General features: G+C 43.9%; 1 protein-coding gene across 2 annotated transcripts in view; it reads right to left on the bottom strand.

The window, feature by feature from the left end:
- Positions 1-15,698, bottom strand: part of KIN (Kin17 DNA and RNA binding protein) — a 43,727-nt gene that overhangs the window by 12,326 nt on the left and 15,703 nt on the right. For both annotated transcript variants that reach the window (XM_056573255.1, XM_056573254.1), the window contains exons 4-9: positions 14,220-14,342; positions 11,327-11,508; positions 3,909-3,957; positions 3,314-3,371; positions 3,110-3,233; positions 695-745 (exon numbers count right to left, since the gene is read on the bottom strand). In XM_056573255.1, the coding sequence (XP_056429230.1) occupies positions 695-745; positions 3,110-3,233; positions 3,314-3,371; positions 3,909-3,957; positions 11,327-11,508; positions 14,220-14,342 (587 nt within the window). The remainder of the gene's footprint in view (positions 1-694; positions 746-3,109; positions 3,234-3,313; positions 3,372-3,908; positions 3,958-11,326; positions 11,509-14,219; positions 14,343-15,698) is intronic.

A 15,698-nucleotide genomic window follows, 5' to 3' on the forward strand; every position in this document is an offset into this window, starting at 1 on the left:
CTTACTAAATTTGGTCCACTGGTTACGGAGATTTGGGCTTTCAAAGGTCTGTTGTTTAGTCCAGTAATTTGCGCTGTGGAGGCTGGTCCCACTGGTCGGTCAGCTCATAATACTGTCCCCGCAATTTGCATATTCATTATCTTCGACTCCACCTCCTAGTGACATTAAGTCACCGGTCACGTGAGCACTGCGCTCTGCCGGTAGAGCGCATGCGCCTGAAGACTGCATACAGCTCTCGCGTCCTGATGACGTGAGAGCTCTCCCTGCTGCGACCGCTCTGCACTGTATCACTGGGCATGCGCTCACGTCACTAGGACATGGAGTCGAAGATAAAGAATACGCAAAATGCGGGGGCAGTATTATGAGCTGACCGACTGAGGCAGAGGCAACCAGTCAGTGGGACCCGCCTCCACAGCGCAAATTACTGGACTAAACAACAGTCCTTTGAAAGCCCAAATCTCCGTAACCAGTGGAACAAATTTAGTAAGTGACCCCTCTGTGCATTCCTGGTCACCCACTCTATAACCCAGGGTTCCGGGTTTAGGGTGGGTGATCAGGCTGACAGATTTCCATTAAGTTCTAGCCTTTATATCCTAGTCGCAGCAAGTGTTAAAAATCTAGACATTACATATATCCTTGGCAGGGAATTAAGGTGTGAAACCTTAAGGTGTGAAGTACTGAATGTTCTGCTTACCGGCTGTAACCAGAAGTCTGTTCTTTCTGTTTGCTTCTTCTTCTCTTCCATCTGTTTTCACAAAAGAAATGTTGCAGTGAATTTCTTTTTGTGAATAAATATAAAAGAATAAAAAGTACATCAGGTTGTAGTCTCCCAACATATAATGGGCATTAACTATATAAATGGAGAAAACCAGGCTTAGGTGCCAGTACGGACCGTACAGAGCCAGTATGGTAGAGAAGAACTGTTTCCCATTCACAATCATAGAAAGCAACAAAAAAAATGTCCAGTACTCATGGATGTGTGATCCTGCTCTTCATCTGGTCATTCATACAAGATTAGTATTGGATATAGTATGGAATGCAGCATCATAACATCAACATAGGAAAAAGACTATTTGCTAAATTAAAAGTCAAAATTACCTATTTTGCCCAACTTTTATCTTATGTATGTGGCCAGCTATAAACATAGGATAGCCATTGGTTGGTCAAACACTTGTGTTGCTGGCAGCTCTCTCCTAATCCTTCACTACACATGAACGTTCAGTTTGTCGAGGAAGGTAAAAAAAATGCTGCCAGGTCTCACTGGCGGTGACTTATTTCCCTGAGACTTTACCCATAGAGGACACAGGGTCGCCTGGTACTTCACACACAAGTGTGTACTTTTAAAAAGGAAAACTGTCAGAATAGTCACCTGCACAAACCAGTGGTACTGCCTGGTAGTGTGGGTGAGAAAAATGATGCTTACAATGCCTGGATCCGTTTCTCCATTCGTCTAATATCTCCTTCTTTCTGAATATGTAAATTAGCAGTAAGTGCCATGGGAGGGGTTACGATTCAGCCTTCGGGCACTGTGACATCAGCGCTGTTTCTTCGGCTTGGCTAATCATTATTCACTACCTCCCCCTCCTCCCCTCTCTTCCTGGCTACATGTGATTATGAAGCCTGTTATAAAGCCGCTCTGAGGGTGTAGCCAGAAAGCTGCACATGTGCAGTAAACGTATTTACAGAGCAGAGAGGAGGGAGAGAGGCAGAGGGAGACCGTGAATAATGATTAGCCGGGCCGAGAGACGAAGAAACAGCGCTGACGTCAGTGCCCAAAGGCTGAATCGTAACCCCGCCCGTGCCACTTACTGCTAATCTGCATATTCAGAAAGAAGGAGATATCAGACGAACGGAGCAACGGATCCAGGCATTGTAAGCATTGTTTTTCTCAACCTCACCAGCACTACCAGACACCACCACTGGTTTGTGCAAGTGTCTATTCTGACAGTTTTCCTTTAAAGGGGTTATCCAGGAAAGAACTTTTTTATATTATATTATATTATATATATATATATATATATATATATATATATATATATATATATATATATATATATATATCTCTCTATCTATCTATCAACTGGCTCCAGAAAGTTAAACAGATTGGTAAATTACTTCTATTAAAAAATCTTAATCCTTTCAGTACTTATGAGCTGCTGAATTTGAGTTGTTCTTTTCTGTCTAAGTGCTCTCTGATGACTCCCGTCTCAGGAACTGTCCAGAGTAGAAGCAAATCCCCATAGCAAACCTCTTCTACTCTGTGCAGTTCCCGAGACAAGCAGAGATGTCAGCAGAGAGCACTGTTGTCAGACAGAAAAGAACAACTCAACTTCAGGAGCTGATAATTACTGGAAGACTTTCTGGTGCCAGTTGATATTAAAAAAAATAATTTTTTGCCTGGAATACCCCTTTAAGCATTGCCGCGTATACAATCTATCAGCAGCCAGGACCTCGTGGCAGATGCCTGCTATTAGCGGTGAGTCCTGGCTGCTGACAGATGAACCCTTTCCCAATATCTAAAGCACCTAAAGGACTTTAACATATATAGCTTGGAAAACGACAAGACAGATGGGAGATTATAGAAACTTTTAAATACATAAAAGGGAAGCTGCGACTCGGTGAGGATACCTGAGGCTACAAGGGAGCGAGCAAGGAGAGTAGAAGCTTCTTTTGTTTTATTATGCAGCCTAGGCACATTGATTTAATAACATTTTTCAGTGGACACCCCCTTTAAAAAGGATTAAGCAGTTGAGATCCAACACACCTAATGCTTCTTTCCCCCAACATCTGCCATCAGAGGAGAGTTGGGAGGCTACCGTACAGATTGGTTGGTCAGGCAGTTCTATTAAATTCAGTGGATATATCCACAATATACAATCTGCTGACCTGAAGCCAAAAACAAGCAAAGTGGGAATTCATGCAGGATAAGCAGACCGCACTGCCATTATATAACAGCCGCCATGTGCTTTTCCTGGAGGCATGGCAGGAGACGTCTGACCACATCTGCAGAGAGAAAGTTGGTGCACATGCAGGGAATTGACAACATCTAGCACAATACGAAAACAACAATTATTATGAAAAATGATATGAAAAATGAAGTAAACCTCACCTCAATGATTTCATCAAGAGCGGATTTCTTTTTCTTCTCTTTGGTTTGGCTCTGGGTAGGATCTTTCCTTTTTACAGGCCCAGTCACTGCTGTGGATTTCAGTGCATTAGATGCTAGTGAAGTACTGTTGGAACAAAGACTGGTATTTGTTAAGTCACACATCGAGCACATCTTGCAGAAATCCACTTGTGAAAGACATCTTACCTGGCCTTGGAAGAGGATGCCCCTGATGTACTTGCTCCTTTGCCAAAATTGAATACCACTTGGGGAGTAAGAAAAAAAAAAAAAATAATGATATGTCAAATTACAAATAAAAATTTCAAAGTACCAGTCACAAAGCATCATCTTATGGTACAGCAGCAATGGGCCACTGGCCTAACAAACCAAAAGTAAAACCATTTACGTGTCAGGCCCAGAAAGCACCCGCCCCATGTGCGACACTGCCGGTCAGCGAATTACTAGCCGCAAAAGTGTCCCGCCTCAGCCAGCGAATTCCTAAGCAGCAGTGCCACACTCTATGCCTGGGTGCTTCCTGGGCCTGACAGTCTCGTTGCGGCTCAGAAAGAGGATCGCTGCAAGAGGAAGACCCCGGAGGCATCGCTGGAGAGCAGGAGCTGAGTAAAGGCATACTTTTGAATCCCCCAGCCGCTAGATAACCCGATTAAAGCAATTTTTCAAGTTTGGTATTTTATGGTATGTCCACAAAATATGCAATAAAAAAGTGTCATTGAAAGATCACAACATAACAATTGTTTAAATCGCAGTTTTATGTTAAGTACCAAAATGCAGGGAAATGTACCTTTTTCCTCCTCATTTTCTCGGTTTAATTCTGTGTAGACAGGAGTCTCCTGTAAATGCAAACATTCACATTTATAGCATGACTGAAACCAAGCATTTCATTACTTTTGCAGCTCTGGACTTTATACAAACTTAGGCACAATGATATATTCATATTTCCAGTTTACTAACATTTTAGCGCTGGGGTACTGCACAGGATGAAAATGTTGAAATATGCCATCATCTAGTGTTAACCAAAACCAACAAGTTTCAAAAGTAGGAGAATTCCTTCGGGCGCTGAGAGACCACAGGTACCAGGTAAAAGTAACAGACGTTTATTCCCAATATGCAACGCGTTTCACGCCTAAGCTCTTCATCAGGCATACAGACAAGGAAAAAGGAAGCACATATATAGCAGCAAAAAATAACCCCTTTTTAGTATAAAGAACTATGAACCATAAATATGACAAATCTCATATCCATACAAATGCAATAATTAAAATATGTAACAACTAAAATATATGTACACATTTTTTTAAATAAAATTTACATAAAAAATTAAAAATAAAATAAAAATTAAGGAAAATTTTATCCCACGCATGGTTCCTTCAGAGTGTGTTCTCTATGGTCTCATTCCACCCATTCGGGAAAAGCATAGAGAGATACAGATTTCAGAAGACTCGAAGCTAAAAGATTACCGAGATTCATAAATGTCCTAAACATCACCCCAGGCTGTTCGGGGTGATCTTATGAATAGGATCATCACGCACTATGGCCAATATTTGGTAAGTATATGTTTAATATCGTTGGTAGCACAATTATAATTTGTGATAAAATTATATTGGAAACGACCAGTCTCATTGGATGTTATACCTTTCTTCCTATTTGTACCATAATGTGTTGCCACAATATCACATTGTTTTTTATTTTTTACCCTATTAAATGCATTTGACAAGGGGGCTGGATATCCTTTTCTAATAAAACTTTTTTTTTTTTTTTATCGGAGACTGGTTGGGTAAAATCACTGTCCAAAGTGCAATTCTTCAATGGGCATTTTTTTTTTTTAACCATTTAGGGTAGTGGGCACTGGTATATTTAAAAAAAAAAAAAAAAAAAATATTAACATATACACATTTAAAAAATGTTTCAGTGCAAATATTACCCCAATCATCATGTTTAACCAAAATGTCCAGGAATTTAATATTTGATTTTGAAAAGTGCTGAGCAAATTGTAAACTACCGTATATACTCGAGTATAAGCCGAGTTTTTCAGCACGATTTTTCGTGCTGAAAACACCCCCCTCGGCTTATACTCGAGTGAACTCCCCCACCCGCAGTGGTCTTCAACCTGCGGACTTCCAGAGGTTTCAAAACTACAACTCCCAGCAAGCCAGGGCAGCCATCGGCTGTCCGGGCTTGCTGGGAGTTGTAGTTTTGAAACCTCCGGAGGTCCGCAGGTTGAAGACCACTGCGGCCTTCAACATCATCCAGCCCCTTCTCACCCCCTTTAGTTCTGAGTACTCACCTCCGCTCGGCGCTGGTCCGGTCCTGCAGGGCTGTCCGGTGAGGAGGTCGTCCGGTGGGATAGTGGTTCCGGGCTGCTATCTTCACCGGGGAGGCCTCTTCTAAGCGTTTCGGGCCCGGCCTCAGAATAGTCACGTTGCCTTGACAACGACGCAGATGCGTCGTTGTCAAGGCAACGGCTCTATTTCGGGCCGGAAGCGCGGAGAAGAGGCGCCCCCGGTGAAGATAGCAGCCCGGACCACCTCCTCACCGGACCACCTCCTTACCGGACAGCCCTGCAGGACCGGACCAGCGCCGAGCGGAGGTGAGTACTCAGAACTAAAGGGGGTGAGAGGGGGCTGGATGATGTTGAAGGCCGCAGTGGTCTTCAACCTGCGGACCTCCGGAGGTTTCAAAACTACAACTCCCAGCAAGCCCGGACAGCCGATGGCTGCCCGGGCTTGCTGGGAGTTGTAGTTTTGAAACCTCTGGAGGTCCGCAGGTTGAAGACCACTGAGGGCGAATGATGAGAAGAGGATGATGAAGGGGGGGGGGTGTGGGGATGATGAAGGGGGGTGGGGATGATGAAGGGGGGGGGGGTGTGGGATGATTACAAAGGGATGATGAAGGGGGGATGTGTGGGATGATAAGGGGATGTGTGGGATGATGACAAGGGGATGATGAAGGGGGGATGTGTGGGATGATAAGGGGATGTGTGGGATGATGACAAGGGGATGATGAAGGGGGGATGTGTGGGATGATGACAAGGGGATGATGAAGGGGGGATGTGTGGGATGATAAGGGGATGTGTGGGATGATGACAAGGGGATGATGAAGGGGGGATGTGTGGGATGATAAGGGGATGTGTGGGATGATGACAAGGGGATGATGAAGGGGGGATGTGTGGGATGATGACAAGGGGATGATGAGGATGTTAATGACGGGTCTGGATGATGACAGGGGGGGATGAGGTATTTCCCACCCTAGGCTTATACTCGAGTCAATAACTTTTCCTGGGATTTTGGGTTGAAATTAGGGGTCTCGGCTTATACTCGGGTCGGCTTATACTCGAGTATATACGGTAACTGTTTTAGTTGAGGCTCTGCACAAATTCCTCAGCCTGCTCAAGCATTCCTAACCAAATTAAAAACAAATCATCAATGGATCGCCTGTAATAAGGAGATTTTTTTGTACTCAACGAAAAATCTCTCTTGGGTGACACCTATACTCTTATACCTATATGCTTTTGCCACTAGGAGGTGCTGAAACTAGGAAAAAAAAGTTGACTCCTCCCTGGCAGAATATACCTGCCCACTGGAAGTGAGGTAATCAGTTTTGTCTCAAAGCAGTAGGAGAAGCCAACAAAGACATATGTCCGAAGGACCCAAAAAAAGAATCACTGATAAAGAACCAGAAAAGATCATCCGGACAAAAAAAATAAAGATATGGGTGGGTGCGGTGTCCCCCAATGAAGGCTATGAGAAAGATTCAGGCCTTGTGCATAACATCGATGACCTGAACATCTGGAGACCCAAAACCCCGTCCCAGGGGCCCACCGCGAGCACCCAGAAGGCAAAATCAGCTCGATTGGTGTAAACCGGATGACCGGAACGCCCTCCATCTTGGGAGTACATGGACCCCGAAGGAGGAGATGGAAAGTAATAAACAGACAAAAAAGGAACTGACAGCCCTGAAAAGGAGCATCCTGGAACATCGGAGAGCGAGACATCCAAACTGGAGGTTCCTGAGTCACTTGGAAGATGTACACGGAAGGAAAAACTGCTAAAAAAGGACCCTGAATAGGAGCATTCTGGAACCCAGATCTAGTGACATGGGAATCTGAGGTTCCTGCATCTCCTGGAAGACTCAAACCTGAAGGGTAAGTAAACCCAATGGCCGAGAAATGCTCCGTGAGACAAACGTCCGTGTTGAGACAAGAAGAAGTGCGGTACAGAAAGACCGCCCCACAATGGGATCACGGAGAAGTCTGGGTAGGAGAGCTACACATGCCTGAGACCTCAAACATCCCTAAGGCCCAAAGAACCAGGATGGCCGACCTAAAAAAAAGAGAAGACACGCCACACAGCGGTCTAGGATAGTGTCCAAGACAAGGAGACTAACTGAAGTTGGACCCAAGCGGTCCAAGCAGACCAGAGCACTCCAAAGCAACATCCCATCAGGACAGGAATGGAGGGAAAACAAAAGGGGGACCCAGCAGGGACTCCCAGGGTCTGGGCACAGGAAGGTCACTCTAGAAGACTGTGGTGTGGTGTAGCACAACAGACACTGAAAAGGGAAGGAGGAACCCACCCTTCCAGGGTGATTGCGCCGAGGGAGGAGGAGAGCAATGGCAGGACCCAAACAACAGACTGTGGCTAGACTGACACTCGCTGAGCCATACATGATTGCGTAAACTCCTCCAACAGAGGAGAGCGCCAAGGCTGCATGAGCAGCAGTATATATATATATATATATATATATATATATATATATTTATATTAGTGGGCAGTAAGCACACAAGCATAGACAGCAAAAAACAATTCTCAAAACACTTAGCAAAAAACAAAAAAACAAGGGCCCAGCCAGATACCACACCTATATAGTGGGAAGAGAGAGGGAGATAGCTCAATCTAGGCAGACGATAGCGCTCAGCAAAAAGCCCCTCTAGTGGGGGGGGGACAGGGGGTGGGCGAGAGGAAACTCAGGCACCGACCATGCCAAGCTCCGGATCCCCGTACCCGCTGTGGAAGCTGGATTGTCAAGTGTGGCAGACACTGTAGTAGCAGGGAAATGCAGCCCTACGGCAACAGGACAAAGTACTGGGTGAACGTAGCCCCCAGGAACTCTGCAACAACATACAGAGAGATGGAGAGATCAGGATCCTGGACAAAGAAACAAAGACAAGGCTACGAATGCAAGTAAGAAGCACATGCACACAGCACCCAACATTTTTGAGGGGAACACCCCATTGTGGTAAAACCCTGGACCAGATGGGCACCAACAGAGCCATCCTAGTCGTGTCTAAGGCAACAGAGCAGACGCCTGAGCCACCCTGCACAGGAACCTAGGAAAGAAAACTGGAGGCATGGGGGGGCTGAACTGACTGTGTCACGCCAACAGGCACCATGCCAGAACAGAGGCGCTTAACCACTGCAGGCCTTTAGAACAAGATCAGAAGAAGGCCCGAGGCACACCCCACCGACAGAAGGGAGGGTGGGCTCCACACATGCAGAGGACCTAAGCATGCGAAGGGACACAGACATGGTTACCTCACGATAGTAGCGATGTACCAAGACTGCAGATACGAGGAACCGCAGACATCAAAAATTCCGGCAGTATTGATGACAGACTCAGCACCCTATGTCCAAACCATGCCCTTAGCAGACCAACAAGGCACTCTGAGAAAGGGGAACAGAGAGTGCTGATGTTGCTGTGAAATGCCCTGGAACCTGCAGAAAAATGCCCACACCCCATCTCCTAATGGTGCCAAAGAGAAAACATCCTCCATAGCTTTCAACCCCAAGTCAGTGGAAATATTTGAATAAAGTGAACAGACATCGAAAGTAGGAAAGGAAAAATTATTCGGAACAGATACAGTGCATAATTCATTAATCAATTGTGTAAAGTCCTTTAGATGTAAAAGGAGTTTCAACACAAATTCCCGGAAAAACAAATCTATAAAGTGAGACAGATTACTAGTGATAGACCAACACCAGATATAATAGGGCGAACCGGGGAAGTGATCGTGCACTTGTGAATAATGCTGGGCGGTATGACCAAAAATGTGTATCACGGTATTTTTGTAAATTATGTCAGTTCCACGTTATTTAACGGTAGTTACCCCCCCCCCATCATGTGACCAGTGGGCGCTGCTTCCCCCCCCAGCACTGCGCTGTCCCCCACATCGGGGGACTAATCATATGTAATCCGCTAGCCCTTCTCTCCCCCTCTCCCCACCCCCCCCAATAATGATCAGCCGCTGCGCTGTACTGTACTATCCTGAGCCGGGGCTGCAAAAATAAACAAATTAAACTAACTCTTTTTTTAACCTTCTTGCTATGTTCCCCCATTGCTCCGGGAACCGGCCTCACGGTCCCTCCACTGCTCTTGCTGCTTCCTGGGCATGGGAACATCACAGAGCCATCAGCCTATCACCGGCCGCAGCGATGTCCCGCCTCGGCCGGTGATAGGCTGAGCGCACTGTCATGTAAGGAGCCGTCCGGGGCCCAACTGGTATTGTGGTATAGGAAAAATGAATATCGTGCAGGAAAAAAAAATAAAAAATCAGCATGAACCGGTATACCGCCCAGCAATACTTGTGAAGTTTGGGTAAATTATAGAACACCGGTAGTGAATAATCATTAATATTCAATAATTCTTGTTCCCTCTTATTCAATATTGATGACTTAATAGCATTATTAATCAGTTGGTGATAACTGATAAAATATTGTGATGACGGGTCTTCCCCTAAAATTTCTTAATATGACTTATCTGATAAAATTCACTGGGCTTCCTGGATGTAGGCAGTCTATTCAAATTTGAACCCCCCCCCCCCCCCTTATCTGCTGGTTAGATCACAATAGAATAGTTTTAATGGCCTTACACTCTGCAACAGTCAAGTTATCAGTTTTATTAAAAGATATCGTACGTGCCCTTAAATGACGAAAATCCTTAGCTGCTAGGGAATAAAAAGTTTCAAGGGGATTCCCTCTATGGTGTGATGGATAAAAATTTGAAACTGATTTTACATCTACATGTTTAAAAAACATCAACACTAGTATCACTAGCAACGTTACTGCCATCGGATTGTGGCCCTTTATTAGTATAACATTTATCCTGCATAAAAAAGTGTAGACCCCACATCAAATTGTGTACAAACATATTTAGATCTAAAAATAACTGGAAATCATTCGGTAATGCCGTAGGGCAAAATGACAGTCCCATTTGGTTCCAGTGTTAGGACTGGCACCAAAATACACATTAAAGGAGTAGTCCAGTGGTGATTCAGTGGTGAGCAACTTATCCCCTATCCTAAGGATAGGGGATAAGTTGCAGATCGCGGGGGGTCCGACCCCTGGGGCCCCCCGCGATCTCCTGTACGGAGCCCCGACAGCCCGCTGGAAGGGGGCGTGTCGACCTCCGCACGAGGCGGCGGCCGACACGCCCCCTCAATACAACTCTATGGCAGAGCCGAAGCGCTGCCTTCGGCAATCTCCGGCTCTGCCATAGAGATGTATTGAGGGGGCGTGTCGGCCGCCGCCTCGTGCGGGGGTCGACACCCGCTATCTCGGCGGAGAGCCGGGGCCCCGTACAGAGAGATCGCAGGGGGCCCCAGCGGTCGGACCCCCGCGATCTCAAACTTATCCCCTATCCTTAGGATAGGGGATAAATTGCTCACCACTGGACTACCCCTTTAAGCTAGATATCTGAAGACACTTCTGTCCTTTTTAGGAACTGTCCAGAGCAGGATAGGTTTTCCATGGGGATTTGATCCTACTCTGGACAGTTCCTAAAATGGACAGAGGTGTCAGAAGAGCACTGTGGTCAGACAGAAAGGAAATTCAAAAAGAAAAGAACTTCCTGTGGATCATAACAGCAGCTGATAAGTACTGGAAGGATTAAGATTTTTTTTTAATATAAAGTAAGTTACAAATCTGTTTTACTTTCTGGCACCAGTTGATTTAAAAAAAAAATAAAAAAAATAAAAACACATCCAGTGGAGTACCCCTTTAAAGGCAAATGCAAACTCCGAAAGAGGCAGGAGAAATGGGATAACACCTTATACTTGAATGGCCAATAATAAAAGAGTTAAAACACCCCTATAGAACTACCAGGAGACAATGAGACTAGATAGTGCCGCAGTAATGCTCACTATTAATCCAGAACATCTTCTAAATTAAAGCACATGAAAAGAAAGCTTTCTGGGTATAACTATACCTCCTCTTTCTCACTCTTGCCTCTTTTTACTTGCTCTTCGATAAATCTAGCAGCCCTCTCTTCATCATCCAGATCCTGTTTTTTCTTTTTCTCTAGTTCTTCTTGTCTCTTGATGGTTTCTGGGTCCCGGTCTATGTACTGAATGTACCAGCCCTTTGGAGTTTCATCCACTTTACAGAAACCTATCAGAATATATTTAAATAAAAAAAAGAAAAACAAGTTATGTTAGCGTGACTCAGCAAAACCAACACTCTCGATGTAAAGTTCCAAATGGCAATATCAAATTTATGAAACCAAAAGGAGTGAAAAGTAATCCAGATACAAACAGTGCGTGTGAATCATAACAAATACAATACACGGAAAGTGTAATATCCATTTAGCAAAGTGAGGGTGTATCACCAGGACGTGCCATCATTTTATGACTAGTGGGGGCGCTCATATTCCGGGACCACAACTGATGCCAAGAACGAAGAAGCCAATACACTTATGTAGCACAGTGTATTATTCATACTAGGAATAAGAGAGGGTCCCAGACATTAAACCTGCACTGATTATAAAGTGCTGGTATATCCTAACTACGATAGGAACACCCCTTTTACGTCCTGCACTGGTTCCTATATAACGCGGGTCGGTCCCAGCGGCTATCAACGGCCGGGACCTGCGGCTAATACTGGACATCATCAGTGATGGCCGGTATTAACCCTTCAGACACGGCGATCAAAGTTGATCGGCGCGCCTAAAGTTTTTTTTTTTTTTTTTAAAAGCATTCCCGGCAGCTCAGTCGGGCTGATCGGGACCACCGTGGTGAAACCATGATGTCCCGATTAGCTGTACGGACACGAGGTGGGTCCCTACCTGCCTCCTCACTGTCCGATCGCCGAATGACTGCTCCGTGCCTGAGATCCAGGCAGGAGCAGTCGAGCGCCAAAAACACTAATCAATGTGCTATAGCGTAGCATTGATCAGTACTGGCGAACAGTGTATTTCATGTTATAGTCCCCTATGGGAGCTATAACATTGCAAAGATAAAAGGGGGGAAAAAAATAAAAATAATTAATAAAGATGATTTAACCCCTTCCATAATAAAAGTTAGAATTACCCTTTTCCCATAAACAAAAGAAAAAAAAACGGTGTAAATATAAATAAAATCTAAAAACATATGTGGTATCGCCACGTGTTTAAATGACGAAACTATAAAAATATATAGTTAATTAAACCACACGGTCAATGTACACGTAAAAAAAAATTCCTCAGTCTAAAATAGCAGATTTTTGCTCACTTTTTATACCATAAAAAAAAAAAAATTAATAAAAAGCGTTCAAAACAAAAATGGTACCGATAAAAACTTCAGATGATGGCGAAAAATAAAAGCTATAGGGGTCAGAAGAGGTCATTTTTAAACGTATAAATTTTCGTGCATGTAGTTATGATTTTTTCCAGAAGTGCGACAAAATCAAACCTATATAAGTAGGGTATCATTTTAATTGTATGGACCTACAGAATAAAGAGAATGTGTCATTTTTACCAAAAAATGTACTGCGTAGAAACGGAAGCCCCCAAAAGTTACAAAATGGCGTTTATTTTATTTTTTTATTTTGTGGCACAATGATTTCTTTTTTGGTTTCGCCATAGATTTTTGGGTAAAATGACCGATGTCAATGTCAATACAAAGCAGAATTGGTGGCGCAAAAAAAAAAAGACACATATCAGTCTGTAGGTGCAAAATTGAAAGTGTTATTTTTAGAAGGCGATGAGGAAAAAACGAAAATGCAAAAACGGAAAAACTATTTATCCTTAAGGGAATAATGCTACAGAATAATTGCTTGACATTCCTTGCCATCCTTCTCTCCCCTTGCCTATCTGCCAGCAATCATTGCAGCTCTGCTCTGCCAGCCAGCTCACTCTCTGAGAGTAGCCCCCATTCTCCTGCTCTGAGCAAGAGAGAAAGGTTCAGTGTCTGATTGGCTCAGGAAGCACACACCTCCCAGTTCTCAGCACTAAAGAGTATGATTCATCTGAGCAAGGCAGAAACCACATGGTCTCTTTCTCTCTCAGGAGAGTGGATGCTGCTTTCAGAGAGGGATTTAGACAGAGACAAAGTGGATGGCCAGATGATGTCATTCCATCCCTTCATGCATGTGACAACCAAAGAGGGGAAAATGCTCTATATAGCGACTTAAAAAGACATCTGCAGCAAAATACAACTTATCACCTATCCACAGGATAGAGGATAAGTGTCTGATCGTGGGGGGTCCGACCGCTGGGACTCCCGCGATCTCCTGCATGGGGCCACGGTTCTGCACGGACTCTCCCATGCAGGAGGCGTGCCGGCCGCAGCGTGACATCACGGCCACCACGCATCCTCAATGTATCTCTATGGGAGAAGCGGGGAGGCAGCGTTCGTGCCTCCCCACCTCTCCCATAGAACTGTATGGGGAGGGGGCGTACCGTCGACCTCAGAGAGGTGCATTAGCCCCTCAGAGCGGCAATGCGGTGGCCCCGTTTTGGAGATCGCGGGGGATCCCAGTGGTTGGACACTCGCAATCAGACACTTATACCCTATCCTGTGGATAGGGTATAAGTTGTCATTTGCTGCAGATGTCCTTTAATGATATTTAGACAAATAGCTTGATGAGAGGGAAAGAATGGGCTATGGGTAAAGTTCCCTGCAGACTCTGCATTCAATATTGAGGAAACAAAATCACATCCCAGCAGTATTTTACTTGGCGTGAGTTATAGATGTACAAACAACCTACTGTATTTTATAAATGAACATATCTATTGTATATATAGTTCAACAAATGCAACTGTGTATGATAATACAGATTATAGTTAGGCCTCAAAAAAAATTAAAAAACAATGAAAAAGAAGAGCAACAGTACAAGAGAGTTACCTTCTCTGCCCAGCCACTTGGTAAAGTCTGTTAGTGTCTCCCACTGTGTGGCATTCATGTGGACGTGTTCTCTATGACTGATGTACTCATTGTATATAATGTTATTGTGTACCCGTTTTGTTCCTAGATAGAAAAGAAACACTGTTGTTATCATATAAACTAATCGATAAACAGAAGAAAAACCTACACCAATCTCCATAACATAAAACCACATGCCTAATATTTTGTAGCACATTTGGCTGACCCCCCACAATCAGACATCTTATCTACTATCCATTGGATAGGGAATAAGATGTCTTAGGACCAGAGTACCCCTTTAAACATTTAAAAGTCCATAGGGTGCCAGTTGAACATAAATTCTTGTACTCTCCTACCACTGATTGCCCAACAGTGCCAGTCCTCACTGTCCTGACATGGCCTAGGTGGGTCACCACTACAGACATTAATTGGCTACATTTTTTTAACCTCTTAACCCCTTAACAACCACGGACGTATATTTATTTTCAGAAGCTGAGCGCGTTTCATAACTGCTAGGTCCCGGTTGCTATCAGCAACCAGGACCCGCAGCCAATACCGGATATCACCGAACGGGCTGATGTCCGGTATTAACATTTAAACGCCGCGATCAAAGTTCATCACGGTGTCTAAAACGGGAGAAATCCGTTCCATCCCGAACAGCTGACAGGACAGTGGAAGGTACCTTACCTTCTTCCCGGCTGTCCGATCGGCGTTGAATTGCGCCAAGCCTGAAATCAAGGCATGAGCAATCAAGCGCAGAACACACTGATAAATGCATTCCTATGGCAATGCATTGAACAGTGCCTGCAATCAGTGTATGCAATGTTCTAGCCCCCAGAAAGGGCTATAACACTGCACACAAAAAGAAAAAAAAAAAAAAAAAGAAAGTTAATGTGAGTTAACTCTTCCCTAATAAAAATTAGAATCACCCCTTTTTCTATAAAAAAATAAATAAAAAATAAGTTAAATAAAAACATGTGGTATCGCCACGTGCGTAAATGTCTGAACTATAAAAATATATTATTAAACCAAAGTCCAAAATAGCGTATTTTTGGTCACTTTTTATACCATAAAAAAATGAATAAGAAGCAATCAAAAAGTCCGATCAAAACAAAAGTGGTACAGATAAAAACTTCAGATCACGGTGCAAAATATGAGCCCTCATACTGCACCATACGCAGAAAATGTAAAAGGTATAGGGGTCAGAAGATGACAATTTTTTCGTGCATGTAGTTATGATTTTTTCCAGAAGTACGACAAAATCAAATCTATATAAGTAGGGTATCATTTAATTCGTATGGACCTACAGAATAAAGATAAGGTATCAATTTTACCAAAAAATGTACTGTGTAGAAATAAAAGCCCCCAAAAGTTACAAAATGGCATTTTCTCTTCAATTTTGTTGCACAATGATTTTTTTCCGTTTCGCCGTAGATTTTTGGGTGAAATGACTGATGCCAT

The sequence above is a fragment of the Hyla sarda genome, chromosome 4 (genome assembly GCF_029499605.1).
Source record: "Hyla sarda isolate aHylSar1 chromosome 4, aHylSar1.hap1, whole genome shotgun sequence".
In the NCBI taxonomy this organism is placed as follows: domain Eukaryota; kingdom Metazoa; phylum Chordata; class Amphibia; order Anura; family Hylidae; genus Hyla; species Hyla sarda.